The 27,454-nt window shown below is 49.4% G+C and overlaps 1 protein-coding gene across 49 annotated transcripts in view; it reads right to left on the reverse strand.

The window, feature by feature from the left end:
* Positions 1-27,454, reverse strand: part of LRRFIP1 (LRR binding FLII interacting protein 1) — a 170,649-nt gene that overhangs the window by 42,236 nt on the left and 100,959 nt on the right. For 17 of the 49 annotated variants that reach the window (XM_056820067.1, XM_056820065.1, XM_056820062.1 and 14 more), the window contains exons 3-8: positions 25,928-25,945; positions 20,480-20,527; positions 18,884-18,928; positions 18,269-18,319; positions 9,572-9,610; positions 2,300-2,362 (exon numbers count right to left, since the gene is read on the reverse strand). The exons of 13 other annotated variants lie outside the window; for them this stretch is intronic. In XM_056820067.1, coding sequence (XP_056676045.1) covers positions 2,300-2,362; positions 9,572-9,610; positions 18,269-18,319; positions 18,884-18,928; positions 20,480-20,527; positions 25,928-25,945 — 264 coding nt within the window. The remainder of the gene's footprint in view (positions 1-2,299; positions 2,363-9,571; positions 9,611-18,268; positions 18,320-18,883; positions 18,929-20,479; positions 20,528-25,927; positions 25,946-27,454) is intronic. 19 more of the 49 variants (XM_056820029.1, XM_056820038.1, XM_056820042.1 and 16 more) reach the window with 5 other exon arrangements.

Genomic DNA, 27,454 nt, shown 5'->3' on the forward strand with positions numbered 1-27,454 from the left:
GTTCTGCAAACCTTAAAACATAATACAAATGATACAAGTTATTATTAATGGGGTGGAAATAGGGCCATATAATAACAATAATAACAACAACAATAATAATAGCTAGTTTTCAAAGCACTTCACAAATATTATCTCATCTGATCCTCCTAGGAGATAGGGGTGATTCATCTTCATTTTTACAGAAGAGAAAACTGAGGTTGAGGCAGATGAAGTGACTTGTTTGGGTCACAGTCAGCAAGTATCTGAAATAGAATTTGAATTTGGCTCTTTCAATAGGTCTATCCATTGCTGTTGTACAGTCTCGCCCAACGGGACCGGAGCTCTCCACGGGGTTTTCTTGGTAAGGCCAACAGAGGGCTTTGCCATTTCCTTCTCCAGTGGATCCTTCTGTGAGGCAATCAGAAGTGAGGTGACTTGCCCAGGGTCAGCCAGCTAGGAAGTGTCTGAGGCTGGATTTCCTGGAGTCATGCTTCCCTGATGCCAAGCCCTTTGCTCTTAACCCCTGAGCCTTCGCTGCCTCCCGCATCCACTGCTATATATCTGTCTGCTTCTATCAAGAGACTCTGAATTGGCTCTCAAGGGAGATAAGGAGATCCGGAGAGCATCTGCGAATTCTGATGAACATTTTCGGGTTTTCCTTCCTTTGTCAGGGCCAGGGTGTGAGCGATTGCTCCACAAGTCCTGCCATGGTGTCCCTGCCCTTCTGGACTCTGGCCTGGCTGCCTTCTTTGGGCCTCCAGCCAAGCGCCTCTGACTCATGCTGCAGCTCTGACACTTAGACCCTCCCTCCTGCAAACTTCCTGCTCGGGAGTCCTGGGTTCCAAGAGCTGCCCAGTCCATCAAGCCCAGGCCCGGGCCAAGCCAGGCAGGGTGCTGGGTGGTTCCAGAGCCTACTCCACAATGAAAGATTTGCTAAAACCTATAGCACATCCTGCAGAGCATGGAGTCCAAGGACCAGAGTTCAAATGGTGCCTCTGTCACTCTCTGTGTGACCTCAGGTCAGGCCCCTAATTTTTGGGGCCTCAGTTTCCCTATCTGAAAAATGATGGTGTTTGATTTAATGGCCTCTGAATTGGTTCCAGGCGGAAGGGCCTTTGTTTGAGGGGAGAAGGCTGCCCAGCCTGGCACGCTTGGATTCACGCTCTGCCTCATCCACTCGCTATTGATGTGACTTTGGATGAGTCACTGAACTGAGCAGGACCTCTGTTTCCTCGTTCATAAGAATGAATTCAAGGATATGGCCACAACGTACCCCACAGGGTCACGATGAGAGGAAAAATGAGCAAAGCTCCTGGAGCCAGCGGCGCAGCCAGACTGAAACTGGCCCAAGACGCTGGGGAGGCCCCCGTTCAGGATCAAATCCCCCCTCTGGATGCAGCTTCAGGTTCCCCAAAGCCTTTCCTCACAGCCCCCCTGAGGAAGGAAAGGCCTGTTTGAAGCTCTTCTCTAGGGAAACACGCAGTCCAGGAGTAAAGGCAGTGAGTAGAAAATGGGAGTAAGAGCTTTCACTGGCCAGCTGGGAGATTTTGACCAGGCTTGACCGACTATTTGTTGAGCAAAGTGAATTAAAAATAGCCACAGCTCTAAGTTAGCCATAGGAGAGCTGGCGAGAAACTTCATGAATAAACTGAATATTTATGGAATAAAGTAAATGAAAATAGAAAGCAGAATTCTAAGCTGGCTGTATTGGAACTTACCAGGCTGTAAATGAATTAAATATTTATTGAACAGAGTGAACTACAGAGACAATAGGGCCAAATCCTGGACATGCCACAGCTTACTGGGCCGAAGCTTCCTAAAGGCCATCGGTCGGTCGGTCGGGGACTTATTTTACCCGGACTTTTCCGGGAGCCCCAGCGCCGACACAGGGTTCCGCTCCCAACAAGTTCGCCGTAAGTGTTTACGGAATGAGTTAGTGTATCCAGGAGTGAATGAAATTGGAGATGGGAAAATGTTCCGATGCGGAAGCCAGGCCTCCCCAGGGCCTCGCACAGGGCTTGGCATACAGCAGGTGCTTAATAAATGCTTGTTGATTGATGGAGAAAAGGGGAAATGGTAGAAGAAAGTCGAGCTCTACCATCCCTCCTTTTCCAGTGTTTCCCAGACCCACGTTGGATGGATTTCTTACGAGCCAATAATGATCTGTATGGCAGCTCTTTGTGACAGGGGAGAGGGACGGATAACGGGACCAGGAGACATGCTGCATAGCAGGCACAGGCCAAAGAGCCTCAATTCAGCAGAGCTAAGCAAGTTTCCACAGCCGCCTTCACAGGCCGGAGGGACAATTTGGTCTACTGACCCTGCTAGGTTTCCTACTCAGGGGCGAGCCTCCGTACGCGTCTCCATCGTGACCGTTTGTCTGCTGGGAAAGAGAAAAGAGGAAACGTTGCCCGACGGAGAAGAAAGCCCATCAAAGTCCCCCAAGGAGGTGGAGGCCAGGAGAAGGCTGGCAGCGTCGTATCAAAACGGGCAAATGCGGCTACATGTACATAGGGAAACACGCACACGTGCACACACGAACACGCACACACACACGCCCACACACGTACACGCGCACACACGCACACCACTGGAGGGCAAACATGGGGGTTTAGAGGACAGGAGGAGGTGGAGGACTCCCGCCTGAACTCAGTCCCGTCCTGGGTGGGCTCAGGCCTGATTCCTGGAAGGCTCCCTTGCTCCAGTCTGGCTGGGCTCACAGGCTTCCTCTTATCTGCTGTCCCTTTTTAAAAACCACCATCTGGGAAGGAGCCGCCCGGCGCCAACTGAATTCACTCCAAGTCAAAACATGGCCCCTGCTGTGTGCACTCGGGGGAGGGACGGCCCCAAAGCGAAGCCCCTCCACTTTCTAGCCTGTTTGACACGCGTCCTGCTTCCGTGAATGAATGCAGCCTTTCCATGAAGAGTTAATGGACAGAAACTATTTGGAAAACACTGTATAAATGCCATGAACTCCTCCTCCTCTCTCCTCCTCTTCCTCCTCCTCCTCTTCCTCCTCCTCCTCTCTCCTCCTCTTCCTCCTCCTCCTCTCTCCTCTTCTTCCTCCTCCTCCTCTCTCCTCCTCTTCCTCCTCCTCCTCTTCCTCTTCCTCCTCTTCCTCCTCCTCCTCTCTCCTCTTTTTCCTCCTCCTCCTCTCTCCTCCTCTTCCTCCTCCTCCTCTTCCTCCTCCTCCTCTTCTTCCTCCTCCTCCTCTCTCCTCTTCTTCCTCCTCCTCTTCTTCCTCTTCCTCCTCCTCCTCTCTCCTCCTCTTCCTCCTCCTCCTCTTCCTCCTCCTCCTCTCTCCTCCTCTTCCTCCTCCTCCTCTCTCCTCTTCTTCCTCCTCCTCCTCTCTCCTCCTCTTCCTCCTCCTCCTCTTCTTCCTCCTCCTCCTCTCTCCTCTTCTTCCTCCTCCTCTTCTTCCTCTTCCTCCTCCTCCTCTCTCCTCCTCTTCCTCTTCCTCCTCTTCCTCCTCCTCCTCTCTCCTCTTCTTCCTCCTCCTCCTCGGTCACCACCACCATCACTGTCATGACGGCTCAGCCTCCAGGACACATTCTTGCAGGGGCGGCTCCCTACATGGGCCACCTGGTCGACCCTCAGCTCTCAAGCAGGGAGAGCTGCAGAACAGATGCCGTCTGCTGCCCAAGGACTAGACTCGCTGCGCTGGGAGCAGCCCCGCCAGCTTGGCTCCTGGGGCTTCCCTTTCTTCTTTTCCGCCTGCAGGACTCGGAAGGAGCGCCACGCCCTGGAGGAGCTCACTTCTCCTGGGGGCTCGCCGCGACCCTCAGGGACAGGGCCAGGCTTGGGGGAGCCCCGCGGTTCCATGGTTTCGTCAGGCAGGTATTCTCCCCAACGACAAAGACCTGAACCTTTCCACGGGTCTGTCCTGGGTCACTCTTATTCTGGCTTCCTGTCAGGTGACCAAAGGGAGCCCATCTAATGTGCAGGGGGGCCTTTCTCAACGGTTTTTGACACTAGGAAGATACCAGTTGTCGCCAGCCCATGCTAGGTGACCCCGCACTCGGGCATCAGGAAGACTTGAGTTCACAACCTGCTTCGGACGCTGACTGGCTGTGTGACCCTGGATGAGTCACTCACCGTGTTTCAGTTTCCTCATCTGTAAAACGAAGGGAACGGGATGGCCTCCGAGGCCCCTCTCAGTTCTAAATGGGAATCTTTTCTGGCCATCAGTTTCTTGGATGACATCACTTACATGGATTTTCCTAAACAGGTCCTGGATCATAAAACGCGGCAGCCTGTTTGCACGTACCATGAGCTTCTCCATGGCCTTCTGGGAGATACGACCAAGTCTTCAGAGTCTGTGATGTGGTACATTCAGTTGATTCAGTGAAGGCTGATTGACTCTCTGTGACCTCATTTAGGGTTTTCTTTGCAAAGCTACTGGAGTGGTTGGCCTTTTCCTTCTCCAGCTCATTTGACAGATGGGGAAATTGAGGCCAACAGGGTGAAATGACTTGCCCAGGGTCACACTCACACCCCGTCATTGGTGGAATATTGATATTAAAACTCTGGGCTTTTGTTTCCAGAAGAAGTTTGAGGTCATTAAAATAACTTTGCAGCTCCCCAAAGGAATTCTGTCTCCTTGACTCCTCTGGTCTAACTGTGGGCTCTGCTCACTATCCATTTCCAGCACCTCCTCCATAGCATCAGCCAAAAGCTACGGTTAGCATATGCCCATCTCCCTGTTGTCTGCCTGGGCTGATCCGAATGATCTGTGGGTTCAGCTCTTTCTACTGATATTTCAAGGAAACAGGTACATTTTTTCATACTTGTGCAAAGTATCTCATCAGGGTAGGTAGGACTCTTAAACCATTGTTTTGGTCCAATGAATAATAAAAAAAAATTATTATTTATTTATTTTTGCAGTGGGAGCCCCAAGTACACCAGGGCTCTTATATATCCTAAATCCTTCAGTCAAGCTTGTGCCAGTGGTTGGCATGCTGTAAAGTTACTGTGGGGGAAAGCCCGTTTGTTCCATTCTAACTCTCATCCTGCTGTCATCTCTCTCCACTTGGCAAATAAGATGGATTATTGGCTCTCCTGGGCTCCTCGTTGTGGCAACTGATTAGCACTGGCTGAACTTTTCAAGGAAAACATTTTAGTTGGTGTCAAAGTCCTTTTCGTTGCATGCCACGTCCTCTTCCCACTTTTGTTCTTCTAGCTTTGCATTCATTTTCATCTTTGCTCTAGTAGGGCAGTCCAGCTCTGCCCAGCATGTATATCTGGTCTAGTCCAGCTGCTTTTCTCATTGCTCATCCCGTTAGTGCAATTCCTTCTGTGGAGAATGACTCCAGGATCAGCAAGGAGTCATTTCCTGTCTGCTTTGTCATGCTGTACAGGGCTTGCCTTCAGCATCTTGGAGGAGCAAGAACTTACTTCCTCTCCTTTCTCTTTCCACATTCTTGACTCACATTCTTCCCCTCATCTCTGCCTATCTCTGACGCTTACACTAGACGCCGAGTATCAAAGCACGGGCTGGCTTACCGTGGAGGGTCTTAGATCACGTTCTTCATAGTTTCTCATCTTTCTCATTCTCTGTAATTGATGCAGGTACCCAAGAGCTGCTACTAGCTTCCTCGCAGGCTTTCTCCCAGTTATCTGCCATGAATGGTGCAACAGGAGATGAGAAAATGTTCCGTAAAATGAAGGTTTCTTGTTGCCTTTCTAGGCAAATAAAGCCTAGAACTCCGAGCCCTTCCAGGGGCTCCCAGCAGAACTTCTATTACAAGAAACTCTTTCCGTCTTAGTTTAGTTTGTAACAAGGCTGTGAAGCTTGCTCTTCCCATGGTGTGTCCCGTTGTGGATCGATGGACGACGATGTCACATTGAAGGGCTTGACTCGTAGCTGTCAGTGTGGACGAACGAACCCAGCGCTCTGCCTCTAAGTGGAAGGACGTGCAGAGAACCGGGAGCCATTGGTACTTGTGTTGCATGGGCTGCCGTGGCCCAAGGACGTACAGCTCAGTGGTGGCCCAGGAATGATGGCCCCCTTTGTACTAAACCAGGCTGTCTGTAACCAGTCAGCACCGAGAGCTCTATTTAAAATCCGCCCTAGAACGGCAGAATTTGCCGTCTTCTGACGCAGCCTTCGAGGACCCAGTATCAGCTCCCCATTGGAGAAGGTCTTACTGCATTAAGTTACATATATATGAGAACAGCTGAAAAGGCTTAAGACCTTGGGTGAGTCACTTCACCTCTGGGGGCCTCTGCAGCCTCATCTGCAGGGTGAGAACATCTAAGGTCCTTTGTAGCTTGAACACCCACAATTTAGAAAGGAAGAGGATGAAGAGACAAGCAAAGCTCTCTGAAGGGATCTCGAAAAGGCCAGGATTGGGTCTTGCCCACAGCCAGCAGTCCATAAGTGGGGACGGACAATGGCAAGAGACCAATTTCCACACCTGGAAGCATCAGAACTTCTTCTATGGCCAAACTTGCTTGATTCGTATGTAAAAACCAAATTATTTTGACCTCACTTACAGAGGCTACCTGGTATTGACAGAGATTTTACTGGGGAGCCATGGAGATCTGGGTTCAAATCCTATCTCTGAAATACTGGTTTGGCGACCCTAGGCGAGACTCTGAGGCCGTCAGTGCTGGAGGCAACTCTCCGGCCTGTACGGCTAGAAGCTTCCTCTCCTAGGAGGTCCCCAGGCCAGTCTTTTTCTCTTTCCAATGTAACAAAACAAGAACTTTCAGAATGATTCTAACATACCACCAAAAAAGCTGTGAAAAGAGTCTCCAAAATCAAAGATTGAATGACCAAACTACAGCAACTGGCAGGCTTTTTTGCCGTGATTTTTCACTTTCCTCCCTGCCCTGAGAGATGCTGGAAGAGGTCAGGAGAAGGTGTACCTGCCAGATCGGAATCCTCAGCTTCCTCCCCGGTTATCTCTCTTGAATCAACAAAGCAGTCTGGGAGGGAAGTGATGATGGCCCGGAAGCCAAAGGAGGCCCTCAGCATTCCCTCCCCCAGTTCTGGCTAAGAGAGAAAACAAGGACTCAATCGAGGGAAGACTCTCTTGTTTTGCCATTCAGGGTCTTTGGAGCTTCTCCCATCCTAATCAGGCCTCAATGACAAGGTGAAGAGGGCGGCTAAAAGAGAGCCAGACTGAGGAACTGGGCTTGGCTTCTCTCCCGCAGGAAGCTGAAGCTCCACTGGGTGGATCCATTCTTCCCAGCTAAGGCTAATGGGGCTCCGCAATGAATGGGACTAGAAACTCTATTCCAGGATCTGGATCCAGACTGAATGGAGAGGACTCTGCAACGAGTTTGATGAAGGAAGAGAATTCCTTTTAATTCTTATGAAGGAAGACATTCCTATTCTATCCCCATTCTTTGCCCTAAGTGCTGAAGAATATGTACACGTATGTATTGCACATGTGTACATAGTCATCATATCTAGAATTCTTAAGCCCCATTAGCCTGGAAGAAGGGGCGGGGGGGGGGGGGTTCAGCTCAGAGAGAGACAGAGAGAGGGAGCCAGAAAGAAAAAGAGAGAAAAAAAGAGTGAGACAGAGAGAGATGGAGAGGGAGATTCAGAGAGACAGCAAGACAGAGAGACATGGAGAGGGAGAGGGAGAGATATGGAGAGGGAGATTCAGAGAGACAGCAAGACAGAGAGACATGGAGAGGGAGAGGGAGAGATATGGAGAGGGAGAGTCAGAGAGACAGCAAGACAGAGACAGAGAGAGACAGAGAGAGGGAGACAGAAAGAAAAAGAGAGAAAAAAAGAGCGAGACAGAGAGAGATGGAGAGGGAGATTCAGAGAGACAGCAAGACAGCAAGACAGAGACAGAGAGAGACAGAGAGGGAGATTCAGAGAGACAGAGAGAGACAGAGAGACATGGAGAGGGAGAAGGGGAGATTCAGAGAGACAGAGAGAGATACATAAAGAAAAAGAGAGAGAAAAAGAGCGAGAGGGAGGGAGGGAGAGACAAAGAGGGGAAGGGAGAGGGAGGAAGAGAGAGAGGGAGGGAGGGAGAGGGAAAGGAAGAGGGAAAGGTGGAGAGAGAGGGGAAGGGAGTGAGAGAGAGAGAAGGAAAGTGAATGTCGGATGGCTGGGGTTTCACGGCATTGAAAAAATAATTGTTACTTGATGGTGAGACAAGAGGATCAGAAGTTTCATCTCAAATGGAATCTTGGTTTATCTACTTGGGTCAAATCATTTGACCTCTTGAAAGTTTAGTATTTAGATCCATAGAATGAGGAGGGTTGAATTATAGGAGTGAGAATTTCCCTTGTGATTTTAAATCCTATAATTGGACTCATTATAATGAATGCCTCTAACTGAATCCCTTCCAAGGAGAATTCCACCAAGTTAAATCATCATAGAACGCCATTGCCATGCACATATAGGAGGTCCTTGCCATCTGCCCTCTGCCGCACCCTTAGGACTTTTAGATATTTTCATCTACCCTAGAGCTGGACTTTTGTTCATCTGTTGTCTCCCCTTAATTGCTTTTTGCTAGTTATATCTCCAGTGCTTAACATTACAGTAAAAGATTACTGACAAGCTTTTCCATTCATTCATTCATTCATTCATTCATTCATTCATTCATTCATTCATTCACTCATTCATTCATTCATTCACTCATTCATTCAGGAAGGGCATTTGCATAAGATTATTCAATTTAAAAGTTTTTGTGAGCAGATCAACAAAGCACATTCATAGAGTCATACTGGAAGAGAGCTCAGTTCTAAAGGCCTCATTTTTCATTATAAGATCTCAATCCGGACACATGCACAATCAAACAAATCTGTTTCAAAGCCATAAACACTATAATGGAACAAGGAATAGAGAAATGAATTTGCAGACTGAGGTTAGACAGGAAGGAATTAAGGCACGAGAAGGACTGCAATAGGGTCAAACAGGACAATCTTAGGGGTTAATGTCTCCAAGAGCTCCACAAACAGAACCCACCATGCACTGGTTTTAAAGTGTTGTTCAACTTCTAACAACTATGGCCACGCTAATCATTAACTTTTTATTTGATTAATAACAAGTGTGATTTATTTTTCTCATGAGCCAAAACGCGGCCAGTCTTAACTGGGAACCTGAGGTGTTCAGCAGAAAATGAAGGACGTCAAAGAGAACCTACGAAGGTGACCTGGGAGTCCCTGACAATAGGAAAAAGCAGGCCCTTAAATGGAAACCCCAGATCTCTCAGGGGCAGCTGCTGGCCCAACATATTCTTGAACCACTGGACTATGATTTTTCTATCAATCTTCAAGACACAAGTTAAAATCAGACTCTCCTACCAGATGTGGTGGGGAAAATACACTCCGAAAGGTGGAAAGATCCAGAGTACTTGGGTTCAAATCTCACTCTTTCTCCTCACTCCAATCCTTCCTGTTTCTGGGTCTCCATTTCCTTATCTACAAATAACAAAGAGGGTTGCACTAGCTAGTGTCTGAGGCCCCTGCCAGGGCTCTATGGCTGACATCAGTTTGTTTCTCTAAATAACCTTAAAGTTTTCCATTTTAAGTGCTCATCCAGGAGTGATGACGCGCATATGCTGAATTAGTGGCATGCCTCACAAGTGGGTTGTAAGTCACACACAGTGATGTTTCTCACCGCAGAGTAGGCACCGGCATAGTCCAGCTCGGCCTGGGACTGTCAGGAGCAGCAGGGGACACAAGAAGACAGGTCAGAAAGTGAGTGAAAACACCCAGGCACAAAAAAGGGCATCAATAAGAATCCATCCTGGGCAAATAAGAACTTAATACAAGACTCCTCCCTCCACCTTCTGGCATTGTATGCATATTTACCCACAGGAGAAAGAAACAGAAGAGGTTCACCGGCCAAGGTGAAAAATAAAAGAGATCGCCTTTCCACATGTCATGCTCCACTAACTTCAAGGAAGGGGGAGCTGTGTGGCCATGAATGTTTTTACTCTCCCTCACAGGAAAGAGGCTTAATTAAGATGCATTGTGGTACAGTGGAAGGAATCCAGGCTTCAGAATTAGAAGATTTCCTATTATGGGAATTTTCTCCCTATGTAACTACAGGCAGTTATTTTGCTTCTTTCTGAGGCTTAGTTTCTTCCTCTGTAAAATGGGTGAGTTGGACCTATGTATAAATGGAGATTTTGAACCTTTGACTTCATTCCCCCAGAAGTCCTTAGTATTTCCCAAAATTCTCTAGAACCTTTCCTACATCTCCACATTGATGAGATCACGTTATTGGTATTTAAGTGGCAGGAACTCTTTTCCACACTCTCTTTTGGCTTGCAGCCAGTGGTGATGGTGGTAAGGTGGGGAATTTTGAAATGGCTAATCAGCCACGGGCACATGGTTTTCATTTTGTATTCTCTTTATTCCTTGCTTCCCAATGATCATTTTAATAAATCCCTTAAACATAACATTTTTATTATTTGAGATTAAATTTTAATGTTTATACCATATGGCCTCTAAGGCCCCTGGAGCTATAAGTCTATGGTGTGTCAATTTCTTATGATCACTATTTAAAAAAAACCCAACTACTAAGTAAATGTCCAACTAAACATTCAGGGAAATCACATCAATTTTGAAATAACAAAATGGAAAATCTCTTAGGGAAATGGTTGAGGAATTCAATTTTTTATGTGGCAATCAATTCTATGAAGTGTCACCCTGGGAAAAGTTAATAAAAAAAAGTCTTCTGGGCCTGTTTCCTGATCTGTAAGCAACCAGATGGTACTCTCAGGTCCCTTTCTCCTCAGACCGAAGTTTCCTTATGTGAAGATAAAGGAGGTCCTTTCCAGTTTGACATCTGAGCTCTTGGGCGTGACCTTGGAAAAGTCACTTAAATCTCTCCGATCTCAGCTTTCTCACTTGTAAAACGGAGAGGCTGAACAATGGCTTCTGAGGTGGCTTGCCATTGGAGATCTCTGACTCAATATCGAATAACAGGAAATGTGGAAGCTCCTCATTTGTTGAGCCTTATTAATATTTGCCAGACACTGGCTGGCCCTGAAGCTTAGCCAGGTCAGTAAACACACAGCTAGCTCCTTTTGTTTCTCAGAATCTGAAGGATCCGCACGGGGCAGATCTCAGGGAACACGTGGGCCAGCCAATGCCTAGCCCAGAAAGGCCCTCCCTACCGTCCCTGACAAGGATGCTGTCCAGCCTCTCTCCTGGGTGACTGCCAGGCAAGGAAGACCCGCACCCCAGTGAGACAGTAGCATCTTGGGCCAGACCTGGCAAAGAGCGATGCAAGAAAACACGTCACTCAGGGAGTCATGGAGGAAAAGAGGAGAATCAAACGTGGGAATGAATGGATGACTGAGTAAAAAAGCATTCATTAAGCACTTACATTTGCATATCTGCTAAAGCCTGGCGCTAAGTGCTGGAGATCCCAATAGAAAAACAAGACAATCGTGCCCTTCACAAGCTCTGATTCCAATGGCAGATGGAAAGGTGCCAGGACCCTTGGAGCGTCAGCTGTCTTCTTTGGTGCCACGCTCACTGATCAGATCCCAGCAGTTCCTGGCAGACAAGCGTGCAGAGGACTTTGGGGGGAACGCTCTCTTTTCTGGGGCTTGAGATGGGTCGCTGTGGAACAACAGGCTGCATCCCCACAAAGGTCAGGATGGAGCCAAGACAAAGGCAAGAAAAGGCTGTCCAGTTCTAACTGGGATCCTGTTTTCTCTGCCAAGGAGAAGGATCTTGGGACCGGAAAGGTCAGAATAAAAATGGCTGGCAGGAAATGATGCCCAGGAAAAGGCAGGAGACAGTAAGAGATCACTTGGCTGCCTTGGGTAAGGTCAGCTCCCCAAGCTCAAATGAACCACATCCTAGGATAAATGAGGGAAATGGCCTGTGTGCTTCCTGAGCCCCTGCCGGTGATGGCTGAAAGATGGTGGAGGGTAGGAGACCTGGAGGGCAAATCCTGTCCTGACTTTCAACAAAGCAAAGAGAACGGAGCGGTCTTGGCCGATTCCTGGAATGGGACATCTAAAACAAGGGACAGTGATCACTAAGAACGAGCCTGCACGATTTGGTGAAAAACTCGCCTTGACTAACTAACTAGACAAACCTTTAGACAGTGACGAGGCTGGTAGAAGAAGACCACGCTGCAGATTTGGTTTTATCTACAGAGATGAAATCGCACCTTCAGAATTGCCGTCACTCAACTTCTCCAGTGTTCGGGGCTCTGGTGACAAGACCATGAGTGAGTCTCGTTGACTCTTCCCTGCCCAGACAACTACTGAACGTTGTCCAGTTCTGCATGCCATGTCTTGAGGGGACTGAAAACTGGAGTGTCCACAGGAGGACAACCAAAATGGCGGAGCACCAGCTAAGGAACTAGGATGTTGGGTCTAAATAAGAGATGATGGGAAGAGCAAGATAAGAGCTGATACAAGCACCCAACGGCCTGTCCTGTGGAAGAGGGACTGTTAGCCTTGTCCTTCTTAGCCTCTGCTTAGCCCCAGAGGGCCACACAAAGAGCAATAGGGAGGAGGGTTAGGAGATCAGGAGAGCTGTGGAGATGCAGATTGAAGCTCAAGGTCAGGAAAAGACTACTCAGTGATCAGTACTGTCCTTAAGCGGACTGGGCTACCCTAGAGACTGGGCTCCCCGCCACTAAAGGGTTCCAAGCAATGGCTAGAGACCCACTGGTCAGGCATGCTGTAGAAGGGGCTCTGGTTCAAGTAAAGACCTTGATGATCCCTCATCAATCAGGGTGTGATTCTGGGCAGAGCTTACTCCAAGCTTTTTGCCTGATCATCTAGGTAAAGGCACCAGTTTCCTCCTGCCTGAGGGCCCTTGAGAGGTCTTCATAAGAAGCCTTTTCCAGTCTCATGGTCAACAGACTACCTGTCACCATCAGAAGATCACAGATTCGTAGATACTGAAGGGACTGTAGAAACCATCATGTTCAACTTGTTTATTTTACAGATGAAGAAACTGAGGCACAGAGGGGTTAAGTGACTCACCCAGGTCAGTCAGTCAATAAACATTTCTTTCACCTACTGTGGGCAGGCACTCTGCCAAGCCCTAAAAGCATGCAAAGTAGGATTCAAATTCAGGTCCTCCTGATTGCCCAGAGTTCCATCTGCTGTGCCTCCTAGCTCCCTACTAAAGGAAAGGGCAAGATTTCATGCTTCACTGGCCAAAATACATATTTAGAATCGGGTGCATCTGAATATAGAATAGTCACTGATTTCCATCAAGAATTCCTTAATAATCACCTCAAATGAAGAGGAAATTAAGGCAATCATTAAAAACTACTTTGCCCAACTATATGGCAATAAATTTACCAATCTAGGTGATATGGATGAATATTTACAAAAATATAAATTGCCTAGACTAACAGAAGAAGAAATAGTTTTCTTAAATAATCCCATATCAGAAATTGAAATCCATCAAGCCATCAAAGAACTGCCTAAGAAAAAATCCCCAGGGCCTGATGGATTCACCAGTGAATTCTATCAAACATTCAGAGAACAGTTAATCCCAATATTACACAAACTATTCGACATAATAAGCAAAGAGGGAGTCCTACCAAACTCCTTTTATGACACAAGCATGGTACTAATTCCAAAGCCAGGCAGGCCAAAAACAGAGAAAGAAAACTATAGGCCAATCTCCCTAATGAATATAGATGCAAAAATCTTAAATAGGATACTAGCAAAAAGACTCCAGCAAGTGATTAGAAGGGTCATCCACCATGATCAAGTAGGATTCATACCAGGGATGCAGGGCTGGTTCAACATTAGGAAAACTATCCACATAATTGACCACATCAACAAGCAAACCAACAAGAATCACATGATTATCTCAATAGATGCAGAAAAAGCCTTTGATAAAATACAACACCCATTCCTACTAAAAACACTAGAAAGCATAGGAATAGAAGGGTCATTCCTAAAAATAATAAACAGTATATATCTAAAACCATCAGCTAATATCATCTGCAATGGGGATAAACTAAATCCATTCCCATTAAGATCAGGAGTGAAACAAGGATGCCCATTATCACCTCTATTATTTGACATTGTATTAGAAACACTAGCAGTAGCAATTAGAGAAGAAAAAGAAATTGAAGGCATCAAAATAGGCAAGGAGGAGACCAAATTATCACTCTTTGCAGATGACATGATGGTCTACTTAAAGAATCCTAGAGATTCAACCAAAAAGTTAATTGAAATAATCAACAACTTTAGCAAAGTTGCAGGATACAAAATAAACCCACATAAGTCATCAGCATTTCTATATAATTCCAACACAGCTCAGCAGCAAGAACTAGAAAGAGAAATCCCATTCAAAATTACCCAAGACAAAATAAAATACTTAGGAATCTATCTCCCGAGACAAACACAGGATCTATATGAACACAACTACAAAACACTTTCCACACAACTAAAACTAGACTTGAACAATTGGAAGAACATTAACTGCTCATGGGTAGGACGAGCCAATATAATAAAAATGACCATCCTACCCAAACTCATCTATCTATTTAGTGCCATACCCATGGAACTCCCAAAAATTTTTTTTACTGATTTAGAAAAAAACATAACAAAGTTCATTTGGAAAAACAAAAGATCAAGGATACCCAGGGAATTAATGAAAAAAAATACAAAGGAAGGGGGTCTTGCAGTCCCAGATCTCAGACTATATTATAAAGCAGCGGTCATCAAAACAATTTGGTACTGGCTAAGAGACAGAAAGGAGGATCAGTGGAATAGACTGGGGGCAAGCAACCTCAGCAAGACAGTATATGACAAACCCAAAGATCCCAGCTTTTGGGACAAAAATCCACTATTTCATAAAAACTGTTGGGAAAATTGGAGGACAGTGTGGGAAAGATTAGGCTTAGATCAACACTTCACACCCTACACCAAGATAAATTCAAAATGGATGAATGACTTGAACATAAAGAAAGAAACTATAAGAAAATTAGGCGAACACAGAATAGTATACATGTCAGACCTTTGGGAAGGGAAATACTTCAAAACCAAGCAAGAATTAGAAAGAATTACAAAATGCAAAATAAATAATCTGGATTACATCAAATTAAAAAGTTTTTGTACAAACAAAACCAATGTAACCAAAATCAGAAGGGTAGCAACAAATTGGGAAACAATCTTCATAAAAACCTCTGACAAGGGTTTAATTACTAAAATTTATAAAGAACTAAATCAATTGTACAAAAAATCAAGCCATTCTCCAATTGACAAATGGGCAAGGGACATGAACAGGCAATTCTCAGCCAAAGAAATCAAAACTATTAATAAGCACATGAAAAAGTGCTCTACATCTCTTATAATCAGAGAGATGCAAATCAAAACAACTCTGAGGTATCATCTCACACCTAGCAGATTGGCTAACATGACAGCCATGCAAAGTAATGAATGCTGGAGGGGATGTGGCAAAGTGGGGACATTAATTCATTGCTGGTGGAGTTGTGAATTGATCCAACCATTCTGGAGGGCAATTTGGAACTATGCCCAAAGGGCGATAAAAGACTGTCTGCCCTTTGATCCAGCCATAGCACTGCTGGGCTTGTACCCCAAAGAGATAATGGACAAAAAGACTTGTACAAAAATATTCATAGCTGCGCTCTTTGTGGTGGCCAAAAATTGGAAAATGAGGGGATGCCCCTCAATTGGGGAATGGCTAAACAAATTGTGGTATATGTTGGTGATGGAATATTATTGTGCTAAAAGGAATAATAAAGTGGAGGAATTCCATGTGAACTGGAACAACCTCCAGGAAGTGATGCAGAGCGAGAGGAGCAGAACCAGGAAAACATTGTACACAGAGACTGATACATTGTGGTACAATCGAAGGTGATGGACTTCTCCATAAGTATCAATGCAATTTCCCTGAACAATCTGCAGGGATCTAAAAAAAAAAAATACTACCCACAAGCAGAGGATAAACTGTGGGAGTAAAAACACCGCTGAAAAGCAACTGCTCGACCACAGGGTTGGAGGAGATAAGACTGAGGAGAGACTCTAAATGAACACTATAATGCAAACTCCAACAACAGGGAAATGGGTTCGAGTCAAGAACACATGTGATAACCAGTGGAATCATGCGTCGGCTATGGGAGAGGGAAAGGCGGAGGAGGGGGGGGGGGGAGGGGAGGAAAAGAAAACGATCTTTGTTTCCAGTGAATAATGTATGAAAACGACCAAATAAAATAATATTAAAATTTAAAAAAAAAAAAAAAGAATTCCTTAATAAATGTCTTAAGTGGCATATTCGAATTCCTCCAGAATGCCCCAAGGCCAGGCCAACTTTGTATTTCCCAACATGGCTTATTGTGTTCAAAGAGATTCAGCAAAAACAACCTCCTCCCAATGACAGGACAGTATGCTATGAGAAGAGAAGCAACTCTGCCACCTCACCCAAGCCAATAAAGATGGCCCCATTTGTCCACTCTCATAGTATCCTTGGAACAGCCAACATTTTAGTGCTACAAAGAACTTGGCAGATTTCGATGTACCCCGAGGGTGAGTCGAGGAGTTCTCAGTGTAAAAACGCGAATTAACTAGGGGAAAAAATGAGATTTCACCTTGTTCATTAGTCCAAGGCAGGAGGGTCCTGAGTGCTAATCCCTGTTACTGCAGAGGAGAGCTGCCCTCCTCTCAGAAGACACACACGAGCTGGCCTCCACAGGCCAGTCTGCTGACTTAAGAGGAAAAAAAACCTCTCCCGTGCTCCATTTCAATTCCCAGAGTACGCTCAATCTGGTCCTTCTCAAAGGTGGATGAAAACATGATCTCAGAACCAACAGAAGGCTATTAATGAAGTCATTAAGAGACATTAATATTAATTAAAGAAATTAACATGAGACAAAAGAAAGTATGTTATGCTTCATGAACTATATAAATGGGCTTTTTAGCCCAAAAGGATTACTTCCTGGTTCCTATCCATCCCACACAACTCTGTTCCCTGCCTTGATTTAGAAAACGGACCCAGCAGGCTACGGTGGAACGGTCACCCTAGACTTGGAGGCTGGGGAACTGCGGTTAAGTTCGTCCTCTACTCCCTCCACTGGACCAGGGAGGCTTTGGAGAATCACTCTCCTGGGGTCCCTTCTGGCTCCAAGTCCCATGATCCTTTGCAGCACAAAGGCACCATCGACTAAAATACACTCACCAGCAACTTTGTGGGACTCCATTTAGAGCAAGCACTGACTGGGAGCCTACTTTGGGGGGATCCTGTCTTCTAGGAGCTTCCATGCTGCTGAGCCTCCCAGAGCACAGTCCAGGCCCAAATTTAGGCAAGCATCAGGGCTTGCTCTGGCCACGAGGCCAAATGCTGCAGCTGGACTGTCCAGACCCCGCCGGGGCTCCTGCAGGCTCTCTGGACAAATTAGGAAGGAATCTGGCCACAGGAACATTCCAAACCATAATTCTAGGTTGGACTTGTTTTCTCAGTCCAAGGCGGAAAGGACATTTGAAAGTATCTGGTGTTATTGGTCACCTCTCCAGGGCAACAAGAGAAACAGAAGGGAAAGACATCAACAGGCAGCTGGCGAATGGGCTGAGCAGGGGCTCCCAGAGCCTAACCAGGACGACGAATGGCAACCTCGGGGTCTTCTAATGGGTACTTTTCTTGTTCCTGGTGACGGGGAGTATTTCTTTCATACAGCTTGGATGGTTACCATTCTTTGGGATACTCCTGACCACTCATCTCCTGGGGGATGGTTTTCAGGCTTATTTGTGTCAATTCTCCATATAGCTGGGCATGGAACTGTGTCGGTTTAGGTGTGGAAGAGTGAGCATCTATTCCACCCCCCCTCCCCCGAAAATCAGTCATCTTTGCACAAATAAAAAAAATGCAGCTCAAATAAACCACTGGGTGAAGAAAAAAAATCTTTCCATCAAAAATCACAAATGGCCCAAAATATATATTCAGCATTTCCTATAAACCACTCCGCTTGCATTTAGCAAGGAACGTGGAAATAGGTAAAAGTAAGAGTCACAGTTGATGGAAAAATGTTTTTTCTTATTCAGGGGTTTCTTTTCTGATTCTAGCTGCATTGATTTTGTTCATGTGAAGCCCTTTTTAATTCCAAGAGGCCCTTGCACAGGACTATTCATCCCCAAGAGGTGGGTACGGCCATCCCCGATGGCCCTCCCTGTCACCTGCTGGAAAGCACACACAGCCTGGATAGGAAGGATTCTTTGTAATAAGATATCACATACGTATAACCGGACTGGGAAACCGTGGGGCAAAGATGCTGGGACTTCTGAGGAGAGAACAGAAAAGCTTCCACAAGGCGAATATCAGTAAGTGAGCAAGCGAAGAGGCTAAATCATTGGCTACTAACCCTCAGGCTTCCGCGACTACCCACTGACATGCGCTCATCTTCATCAGAAGCCTATTGGAAGAGAAAGGGTGAAAGAGACGTGAAATGGGCAGAAATAACACAAGTGACGAAATCAGGGCCAACAGTCTTGGGGGAAACTCAACACACCCAGCAGCTGGATTGACACCCCTGGCAGCATCAGATTGGAGCTCCTGGCTCGGTGGGCCACGTGCACCCATCCGGCAAGGGCCACGGCACGGGGACCCCAACTAATCCCTCACGCCTGCTCGTGGCCTCGGTACGTACCTGGGTACACCCGATCCTGCCAGGACCTACTAGGCTCATCCCCTTAAAATGAAAGGATTTCTCACACACATTCAGCATGTCATGGAAAACAACACCCAGAGGCTGCCATCCATTTCTGGTGAATAACCAACATTTCCAAAAAACACCAAAAAGTGAAGGCGAAACGTCCAGCAAATTTCCCAGGATGCTCCTGGGTCATGGGCCACTCCTTCTGTCCCTTCCTTCCAAGAGAAGCGTGGAAGGAAATGTTGACTCTAGCCACCCCAAGCACAAATGGGACACCAATTCTGGGCGAGGAGGGCCGGAGAGAAGAACAAAGACAGTACTAACCGATGGATTTCTTCGGAATCTATGAGAGAATCGCTCGCTGTCTTCCTAACAAAGCAACAGAGGAAGAAGAAAGAACAGTAAAAAGGTGAAAGCAGAAATTCCAAAACCACTTTGGGGGGGGGGGGAGGGGGGAGCCTTGATATTCTGAGGAAGAATCTAAAGGGTACAAAACAAGGGAACGGGTGAGACTCACTTCCCAAAGAGGAAGCGACCATCTGCCTCCTACAGTCCACTTTTCTGTGGGGTGTTTCTTGTTTTTATTTTGGGCAACAGAACGTTTCTGCGAAAGGTCAAGTCATCGAGGGTTTGGTTTGGTTTGCAAAAGATCTCCTCGAGGGATGGTGGGGCAGCCAACGAAGCCAAAGATGCATTCTAATACTGTGAGGATGAAAGGAAGGCAGAACCTAACTGGGGGTCGGGGCGCTGCATTCTGGGTAAATGATGCAGCCGACACAGGCAGAGGCCCCGGCCTGGACCCAACACTCGCTACTCTTTCCTTGCTAAGGATCGAGATGCCCACGTTTCCCCTGGAGGTGTAGACAAGGGCACAGGATGATGTCTGCTGCTGCTGCTTCTTCTGTTTGGGGGGGATAACAAGAGCTGCCCTGCTGGCCCTGACACAAAATAGGCCTATGACTCTATGAGAAAAATGTTGATTCTCTTTCAAAAAACTTTTGTATAGAATACGGAAATGGGACTTGATCCATGCCACGTTGACTACGGCAGGGGGGTGGGAGGAGGAGAGGGAAGAACAGGAATCGGGTAACCAGAGAAAAAGAGTCTTAATTAATCAATTAAATTTTAAAAAAAGAAAAAAGAGATCCTAGTTTCTTAAAAAACCAAAACCCAACCCAAACCCCTTTGAAGAGCCCGTGTCAAGATGGAGGGCTGCCCCGGCTCCCCAAGGTAGCTTTTCAGTCCGTCTCTTTTTCGTGAGTCTATCTGGGAAGGGGCTCGGCTGTCCACCCAGGAGGGATCACAAGAGAGAGGGAAATACTGGCCAACGTCCCCTAGCAGGGACGGAGCTCCGAGGACAGCTTTGGGATCTTTAAACACTGCCTAATTCCCAGTGGGGTGACCCTGGCCTAGTCACTGACCCCCATGCCCAGCCCAGACCATGCTTCTGCCTTGGAACCAATAGACAGTACTGAGTCTAAGGCGGAAGGGGAGGGTTAACAAAAGGCCCAAACCGGGGTCTCCCCTCGGCCTCCCCTTTTCCATCCTAAGCCTGGCCCGGGTCTGGCTGCCATAGAGACGAGGGAGGGGATTTCTGGCCTCCTTAGGCCACCTGCCCATTTCCCATCACCCCTCTGGCGCCTGGAAAGGGTTCTGGGGTGGCCCCGGGGAGGGGGGGCTTCGGGCTTCATGCTAATCCCTCACGTCGCCTCTGGGTGCTTCTAGATGGTGTTGGGGGCCCCGTTTGCTTTTAAGGGGCTCGATGGATTCTCTTCCGGGGAGAGGAGGAGGAGATCCATCACGAGCCAATTCTCAGACAGGATTCCCTCCCCAGGGAGCCGCCGCCCCCCGAGATGTCCCGCCCACAGAAGGGGAGGCAGGGGGCTACAGGGGTCACCACGGGGGAGGGGGGGTTCCTACCATCCATTGTTCGATGTCACCCCATTTGGCATCCAGCCCATAATATTTCTACAGACAGAAAGGAAAGAGAATCAGGTGAGAAACGTCAGAGCGGGGGGGCTCCAGCATGCACGTCACCCGCCGGCCAGCCCACAAGCAGAGTCACAAAGGAAGCACCCAGCATGCCGGGCAAGCAGCTGGGGGGGGGGGGGGGGGGACAGCCTTCGGGGAGGCACCCGAACAGCCTATTGCAGGCTGGGATTTCGGTCTGGCACGGCAGGACCTCCCCGACCTAAGACAGTCCGCCGGACAACAGCAGGAGGAAGAGCCGGCCGGGATGTGGGCGGCTGCAGGTCGAGGGCCGCCGGGCCCCCACTTTCACTGCGGGGGGGCTGGCCCAGGGTTGGGGCTACCTGTCTGTAGGGGGGCCAGCCAGGGGCTCTGCTTCCTCTGCGCTTCTCCAGGAAGGCTCTCTGGAACGTGGGGTGCCAGGGCTGAGCTGGGCCGGGGCTCAGCATCCTGGTTCTGCTGTCTAACTGGGGGGGGGGGGGGGGCAAAGACGCCGGAGGGTGGGCCTTTCCTTTGCTGGCCCATTTGACAGATGGGGAAACAGAGGCAAAGGGTCCCACGAGGCTGGATGTGAAAAGGAGAAGCGGCTGCTGGTGCCTCAGGGGCAGCGTCTCCTCAGGGTGGACACTTCCTCAAGGGAAGCAGGGCCCCGGGGAGACCCGATGTCACCCCCAACGCCATGAGCTGTGCCTCCGCCAGAGAGCCGGCCTCTGGGGGCTCCGCTTCTCTCTCAGCGGTAAGAGGGGTCCCCGGGGGGCTCGAGCCCCTTTCCAAAGACTCTGGAGAGGGCGGGAAGGATGGCGGGGACAAGCCGGGGCCAGAACGGACCCATCTGCCTGGACTCCCCCTCCCTGGCCCAGCTGTAGCTCAAAGACCCTCCAGCTAACGCGGGCGAGGACCACCAAGGCCTGGGGGGGGGGGGGGTGCAGGCTCCCCAGAGTGCCAAGTGGGGGTTAGCAGTGAGATGTTAGAGGCATGCAGTGAAGCGAGGCCAGCGCGGGGCACCCGGCGCCCAACTTTCAGAAATAGTTTGAATTGGCACGAAGCGGCTGGATGGGAAAGAATCGAGTCCGTTGTGAGAGATTCCCTTTTCTCCTCGGGACGCCCAACTCCCAACCCAACCCTACCCTCGGCTACTGGCCTGAGCAGGCACCGGCTACAGCTGAGGTACAGAGAGGGGACGAGTCTACGAAGGACAACCGGCTCTGGGCTGGGCATTCCGGCTCTCCCTGACTGCTCGGGGGTAGAATGAGGGGGTGCGGGGAGGGGGGGGAGGAGGGGGAGAAGGAGCTGCTGGATGGGTCAGAGCCTCAGAACTCTGAGCAGTGGGCAGACGGCTGAGGGAGAGAAGGGAGAGCAGAGAACAGGGAAGAGAGAGAAAAGGGGAGGGAGGGAGAGAGACAGAGACAGAGAGAGACAGACCGAGAGACAGTGACAGAGAGAGAGACAGAGAGGGAGAGAGAGGGAGAGTCAGAGAGAGACAGGGAGAGGGAGAGACAGGGAGAGGGAGAGAGACAGAGAGAGAGACAGAGACAGAGAGAGGGAGAGAGACAGAGAGACAGAGAGAGACAGAGAGACAGAGAGAGACAGAGACAGAGACAGACCGAGAGACAGTGACAGAGAGAGAGACAGAGAGAGACAGGGAGAGGGAGAGAGAGGGAAAGTCAGAGAGAGACAGGGAGAGGGAGAGAGACAGAGAGAGAGTCAGAGAGAGACAGGGAGAGGGAGAGAGACAAAGAGACAGAGAGAGACAGAGACAGAGAGAGGGAGAGAGACAGAGAGAGACAGAGACAGAGAGAGGGAGAGAGACAGACAGACAGAGAGAGGGAGAGAGACAGAGAGACAGAGAGAGACAGAGACAGAGAGAGGGAGAGAGACAGAGAGAGACAGAGACAGAGAGAGGGAGAGAGACAGACAGACAGAGAGAGGGAGAGAGACAGAGAGACAGAGAGAGACAGAGACAGAGAGAGGGAGAGAGACAAAGAGACAGACAGAGACAGAGAGAGGGAGAGAGACAGAGAGACAGAGAGAGACAGAGACAGAGAGAGGGAGAGAGACAGAGAGAGACAGAGACAGAGAGAGGGAGAGAGACAGACAGACAGAGAGAGACAGAGACAGAGAGAGGGAGAGAGACAGAGAGAGACAGAGACAGAGAGAGGGAGAGAGACAGAGAGAGAGAGGGAGAGACAGAGAGAGACAGAGAGACAGAGAGAGACAGAGACAGAGAGAGGGAGAGAGACAGAGAGACAGAGAGAGGGAGAGAGACAGAGAGAGAGGGAGAGAGAGAGGGAGAGAGAAAAGGGGAGGGAGGGAGAGAAACAGAAAGACAGAGAGAGACAGAGACAGAGACAGACCGAGAGACAGTGACAGAGAGAGAGACAGAGAGGGAGAGAGAGAGACAGAGAGGGAGAGAGAGGGAAAGTCAGAGAGAGACAGGGAGAGGGAGAGAGAGAGAGAGGGAGAGAGAGAGACAGGGAGAGGGAAAGAGACAGAGAGAGGGAGAGAGAGACAGAGAGACAGAGACAGAGAGAGGGAGAGAGACAGAGAGGGACAGAGAGAGACAGAGAGACAGAGAGGGACAGAGAGAGACAGAGAGACAGAGAGACAGAGAGGGACAGAGAGAGACAGAGAGACAGAGAGGGACAGAGAGAGACAGAGAGGGACAGAGAGAGACAGAGAGACAGAGAGAGGGAGAGAGACAGAGAGAGACAGAGAGACAGAGAGAGACAGAGACAGAGAGACAGAGAGAGGGAGAGAGACAGAGAGAGAGACAGAGAGAGAGGGAGAGAGAAAAGGGGAGGGAGGGAGAGAAACAGAGAGAGAGACAGAGAGAGAGAGAGAAAAGGGGAGAGAGCAACAGGCAGGCAGACAGACAGAGGCAGAGAGAGCCTGAGCACTGGACCTCCCATGCTCTGCCATACTCAGGACAAGATACGGCCTCAGGGCTCAGGGCTGGCCCCCGGCCCTGGTTTCAACATCAATAGATCATAACCCTTCTGTGTATCCAGAACTTGATTCCTTTAGAGCAGGCTGTCCCCGATTCCTCCTCATGCCGTTACATTTAATAATGGTTTGCACTAACGGAGGCTCAGGGCCACTTTGCCCAGGAAATGCCGGTCTAGATGCCATTTAAGGCCCTCCCTTGGTGTCCAAAAAGGAATGTCAAGGGGGCAGGGAGTGAGTTTCTCATTGTACCTAAGGATGAATTCATCCCTGGGGGGTTTCCAGCAGCAGATCTGCTGGGATGAAGCACAACCCAGGAGTTTTTACGTTTGAGGCAGGTCCAGGGGTGCAGATATGGCAAATAAGCAGCAGATTGATGCTGGGGACAGAAGACAGGAAGATCTGGGTTCAAATCTCTCTTCAGATCCTGGTTCATCCTGCCAGGTTAAGTGTCACTTCCATCTCTGGCCTCAGTTTCCTCTTTTGTAAAATGGGGAGGAGGGGGACTCCATCATTTAGAGGGGCCCTTCCAGTCCTAATTTAGGATCCTGTGACTGATGTGTGTTGGGTCAGATTGCTTTAGGCTTTTTAATGGAGGGGGAAAAATCTTCAAACCAAAAAGGCTCTGGTAAACACCCTTATTGGGAAATGCCATCAAATGGCCTGACTGAGCCCTAAACGAGGAACATGACTCAACCTTGTGCCTGGAGACGCCCATCTTGCCCAGCCTGGCCTCCACGGACAACCCCACCCCAGCTTCATTGTCGGCAGCATTTGGAGGCCCGGCTGGGCCGTCTCTTGGGGTCTCCTCCCAGGGGGAGGCCAGCTCAGCCTAGTTAGTCATCAGCAGAGGCAAGGGCGAGGGTTGGAGCAGTCTGAGAAAGCTGCCGGGGCTCCCTCTGCTGTTTCCTGACTAAAATGGTCGCCGGCCCCTCAGGCTGCTGAGTGAATTTGGAACGGGGAGAACCACCAAACCAAGAGGAGATCCACAGCCTCCTGAGGGCCGCTGGGAGCTTCCCCAAACCCTCTTCTGCTTCCTGTTTGTGTCAGTGATGGGAGAAAGCAGAGGGTCAATGTGCGGTTGTAACCGAGGAAGTGGGGCTGCAAGTGGGATCTGAGGATAGGAACAGGGAGTGGGAAAATGGATCCAGATCTGATGAAATGAGCCTCAGGCGTATCAAAGCATGGCCTGGGCTGGGGGTGGGGGGTGGGGGGATGGGGGGGTGGGGCTGACTAAAGAGCTGACTAGATAAAGAGAACCACGGAGCTACAGATGGAATCCAGAAAACCTGACAGAAGCTCGGCACATCTGACTCTTCCCGACTCCATCTGGGGTTTTCTTGGTAAAGAGGCTGGGCTGGTTGGCCATTTCCTTCACTTTACAGATGAGGAAACTGAGGCAAAGAGGGGAAGTGACTTGCCCAGGGTCACATCGCTAGTAAGGGTTTGAGAATGGATCCAAACTCAGGAAAGGTGTCTTCCTGATTCCAAGCCCTGGGCTCTACCCACTAGACCACCTGGCTGCCCAGGGAAAGCTTCCGCTGGCCCAGGCAGACGGGCGTCCCTGCCTCTAGCTGGGGTCCTCCTTTAGGAAAGATGTGGCTAAGCGGAAGGGCATGCGAGGGATGCCCAGGTTCGTCGGGCCTGGAAAGAGGCTAAAACATCCGTGTCTGAACCTGGGCATTTTGGCCGGTGGAAGAGGAAGCTGGGGAGGAGCAGGAGGGAGCTGGAGCAGAGGCTAGACGAGCACTTGTCGGGGAGGAGGTCTGAGGATGTGTTCAGGCGCGTGGCTTCTGCAGCCCGGATGGGCTCTGATGGCTTTTGCCCTTGTCTTTAAGGCAGGGAACAGAACAGAAATGGGCCCGAGACGTCTCAGTGTGCCTATTTGGGGGCCATTTTTCTGATAAAAATGGTACCATTTGGGGAAGTTTTGCTGCGTTAAGGATCATGTCATGAGTCCTCCTACGGCTATGAATTCTTAATTTCATGGTGAAAACCAATTTCCCCAAAAGGACTGACATCCAGCCATTTGTCTTCCAGGAAGGAGATCGTACTACGAGGCATTAGACTAGCAGGGAAAACAAACCCCCCAACGAGCAAACCTGAGTCTCCGCCTGGCTAATGGCTTTGGGTAAATCCTTTAGCCCACCAGCCTCAGTTTCCTCATCTGTAAAATGGCAACACTAAGAGCTGCTCTGCTTACCTTCCAAAGCTGTCCCGAGGATCAAATGACACCACAGAGAATAAATCCCACCCAGATCCTTAGGTAATTATTTTGTAAATCAAGAGTCCCCCCTCCGGGCCTGGGCTCACAGCACTGCACACGCACACGCATTCAGCCACCCGCTTGGTGTCGTGAGGGAAGGAGGTTATTTCTGAAAGGTGTGCAGGCACTTAGCAAGTAACAGGAGGGACATGCAAGGTCAGTCAGAAAAGCAACGCTCGGGCAAAGCCTACCTTCTGAACCTGATAGATCTACAGGAAAAGGAGAAAGGAAAGAAGAAAGAAACAAAATCGGACGTCATTGATGAGCAGCACTTGTAGCAGCAGAGAAGAAACGGCTTTTTTCTGGAGAGCCCTTTAAAGGCGAGTTCCTCATCCCCCAGGACCGCCCACTCCTCCCCCAAGAGCTCCAGAATTCCTGGAGAGATCCTCAGGAGAGCCGCGGGTGAGCCTCAGCGAGCAAGTTCCTTTTCATCGACTCCAAAATGGCACCAAGAGCCCGGCTCCATTCAGAATGGCGGCGCGCCTCCTCCAACCCAAAGGAAGGACTTTCCAAGCCGACCCCTGAGCGAGTCCTGTCCTCTCCCCTGTTTCCAGCCCCCTGTCACCCTGGGAGCCCCCCTGCATCCTGGGGAGAGCAGCCTGCCAGAACCAGAAGGGGAGGCCCCTGACGATGGGCTGACGTGGAAGAGGAGGACGAGGAGCAGATCTGGGGCCAAGACAAGCCGGCCTCCTGGAGCGTTGGGGGACGGGGCGGGACGGGGGCCGAGAGCCACTTGTTGGGGATCCCAGAGCCAGGATGGGTCAGAGGTAGACCAGCCTCGAGGCGGATGTCTGCACCCTTTGCAGCACCGTCTCTTCCTAGAAAGGCCCAACGGAAAGGTAGAGGATATAGTCCTACGCGGATGTGAGGAGTTCCCTAAAAGGGCTCCACTTGCCCAGAGAGAAAGAGACGAGAGGCGGCTCCGTCTTGAGCCCAGAAACCCTACTTAGAAATCTCCAAAGTCCCAGACGGGGAGGGATGCCATTCGGGAGCAGCGGGTTCCAGTCACACCAACTCAACGGGGGCAGAGAGGTCAGTGGGCACGGCCAGCTTTCTTTCCCTATCTTGGCCTGAGCCATTTGCAGGACGCCAGGATCAGCCAGGCAGCTGATCATCTCTCCCAGTACGGGGTTCCAGACCGCTCTGCGCCCTGGACATTCTTTTCCACTGGATTCTTCGCAAATGGAGGCAGGACATCGGCTCAGAGGGACTCGACAACAGGGACAGTCCCTGGGATTCTTCTTGCCCGCCAAAAGGGGTCCCATTCGCACCTATGTCACATTTACTCTGCCAGCACTACTGCAGGCCTCTGGGGATGAGGAACAGCGTGGCAGTGAATGGGCAATTTACTTCAAGTTATTAAGCGTTTATTAAATAGCTACTGTGTGCCAAGCACCGTGCTAGGCACCAGGGCCAAAGAAGGAAGAACTGAAGGATCCGAACCCAAGACGGGGATGGCCAGATGGTCCTCGCCTTTCCGTAAGGGGAGGCCCTGCTCTTTCCAGAAGGCAGCGGCTCCAGTCTCCAGAGAAGCAGCAAGGAAGGTGCGGATCTGCTCGACGCTGCTTTCCGGCGATTCACAATTTATAGGAACTTCCTTCTTTCTTCTTCTGTTTCCTCTGATGCTTCCTTTATCTCCAGCTTCTCAGAAACACTTCCCGGCCCCTTTCCCAAGGATGACACAGAAAGGTGGCCTTGTCAGGGGTCTGTTTTCTCCT

This window comes from Monodelphis domestica, chromosome 2, assembly GCF_027887165.1.
Source record: "Monodelphis domestica isolate mMonDom1 chromosome 2, mMonDom1.pri, whole genome shotgun sequence".
Taxonomy (NCBI): domain Eukaryota; kingdom Metazoa; phylum Chordata; class Mammalia; order Didelphimorphia; family Didelphidae; genus Monodelphis; species Monodelphis domestica.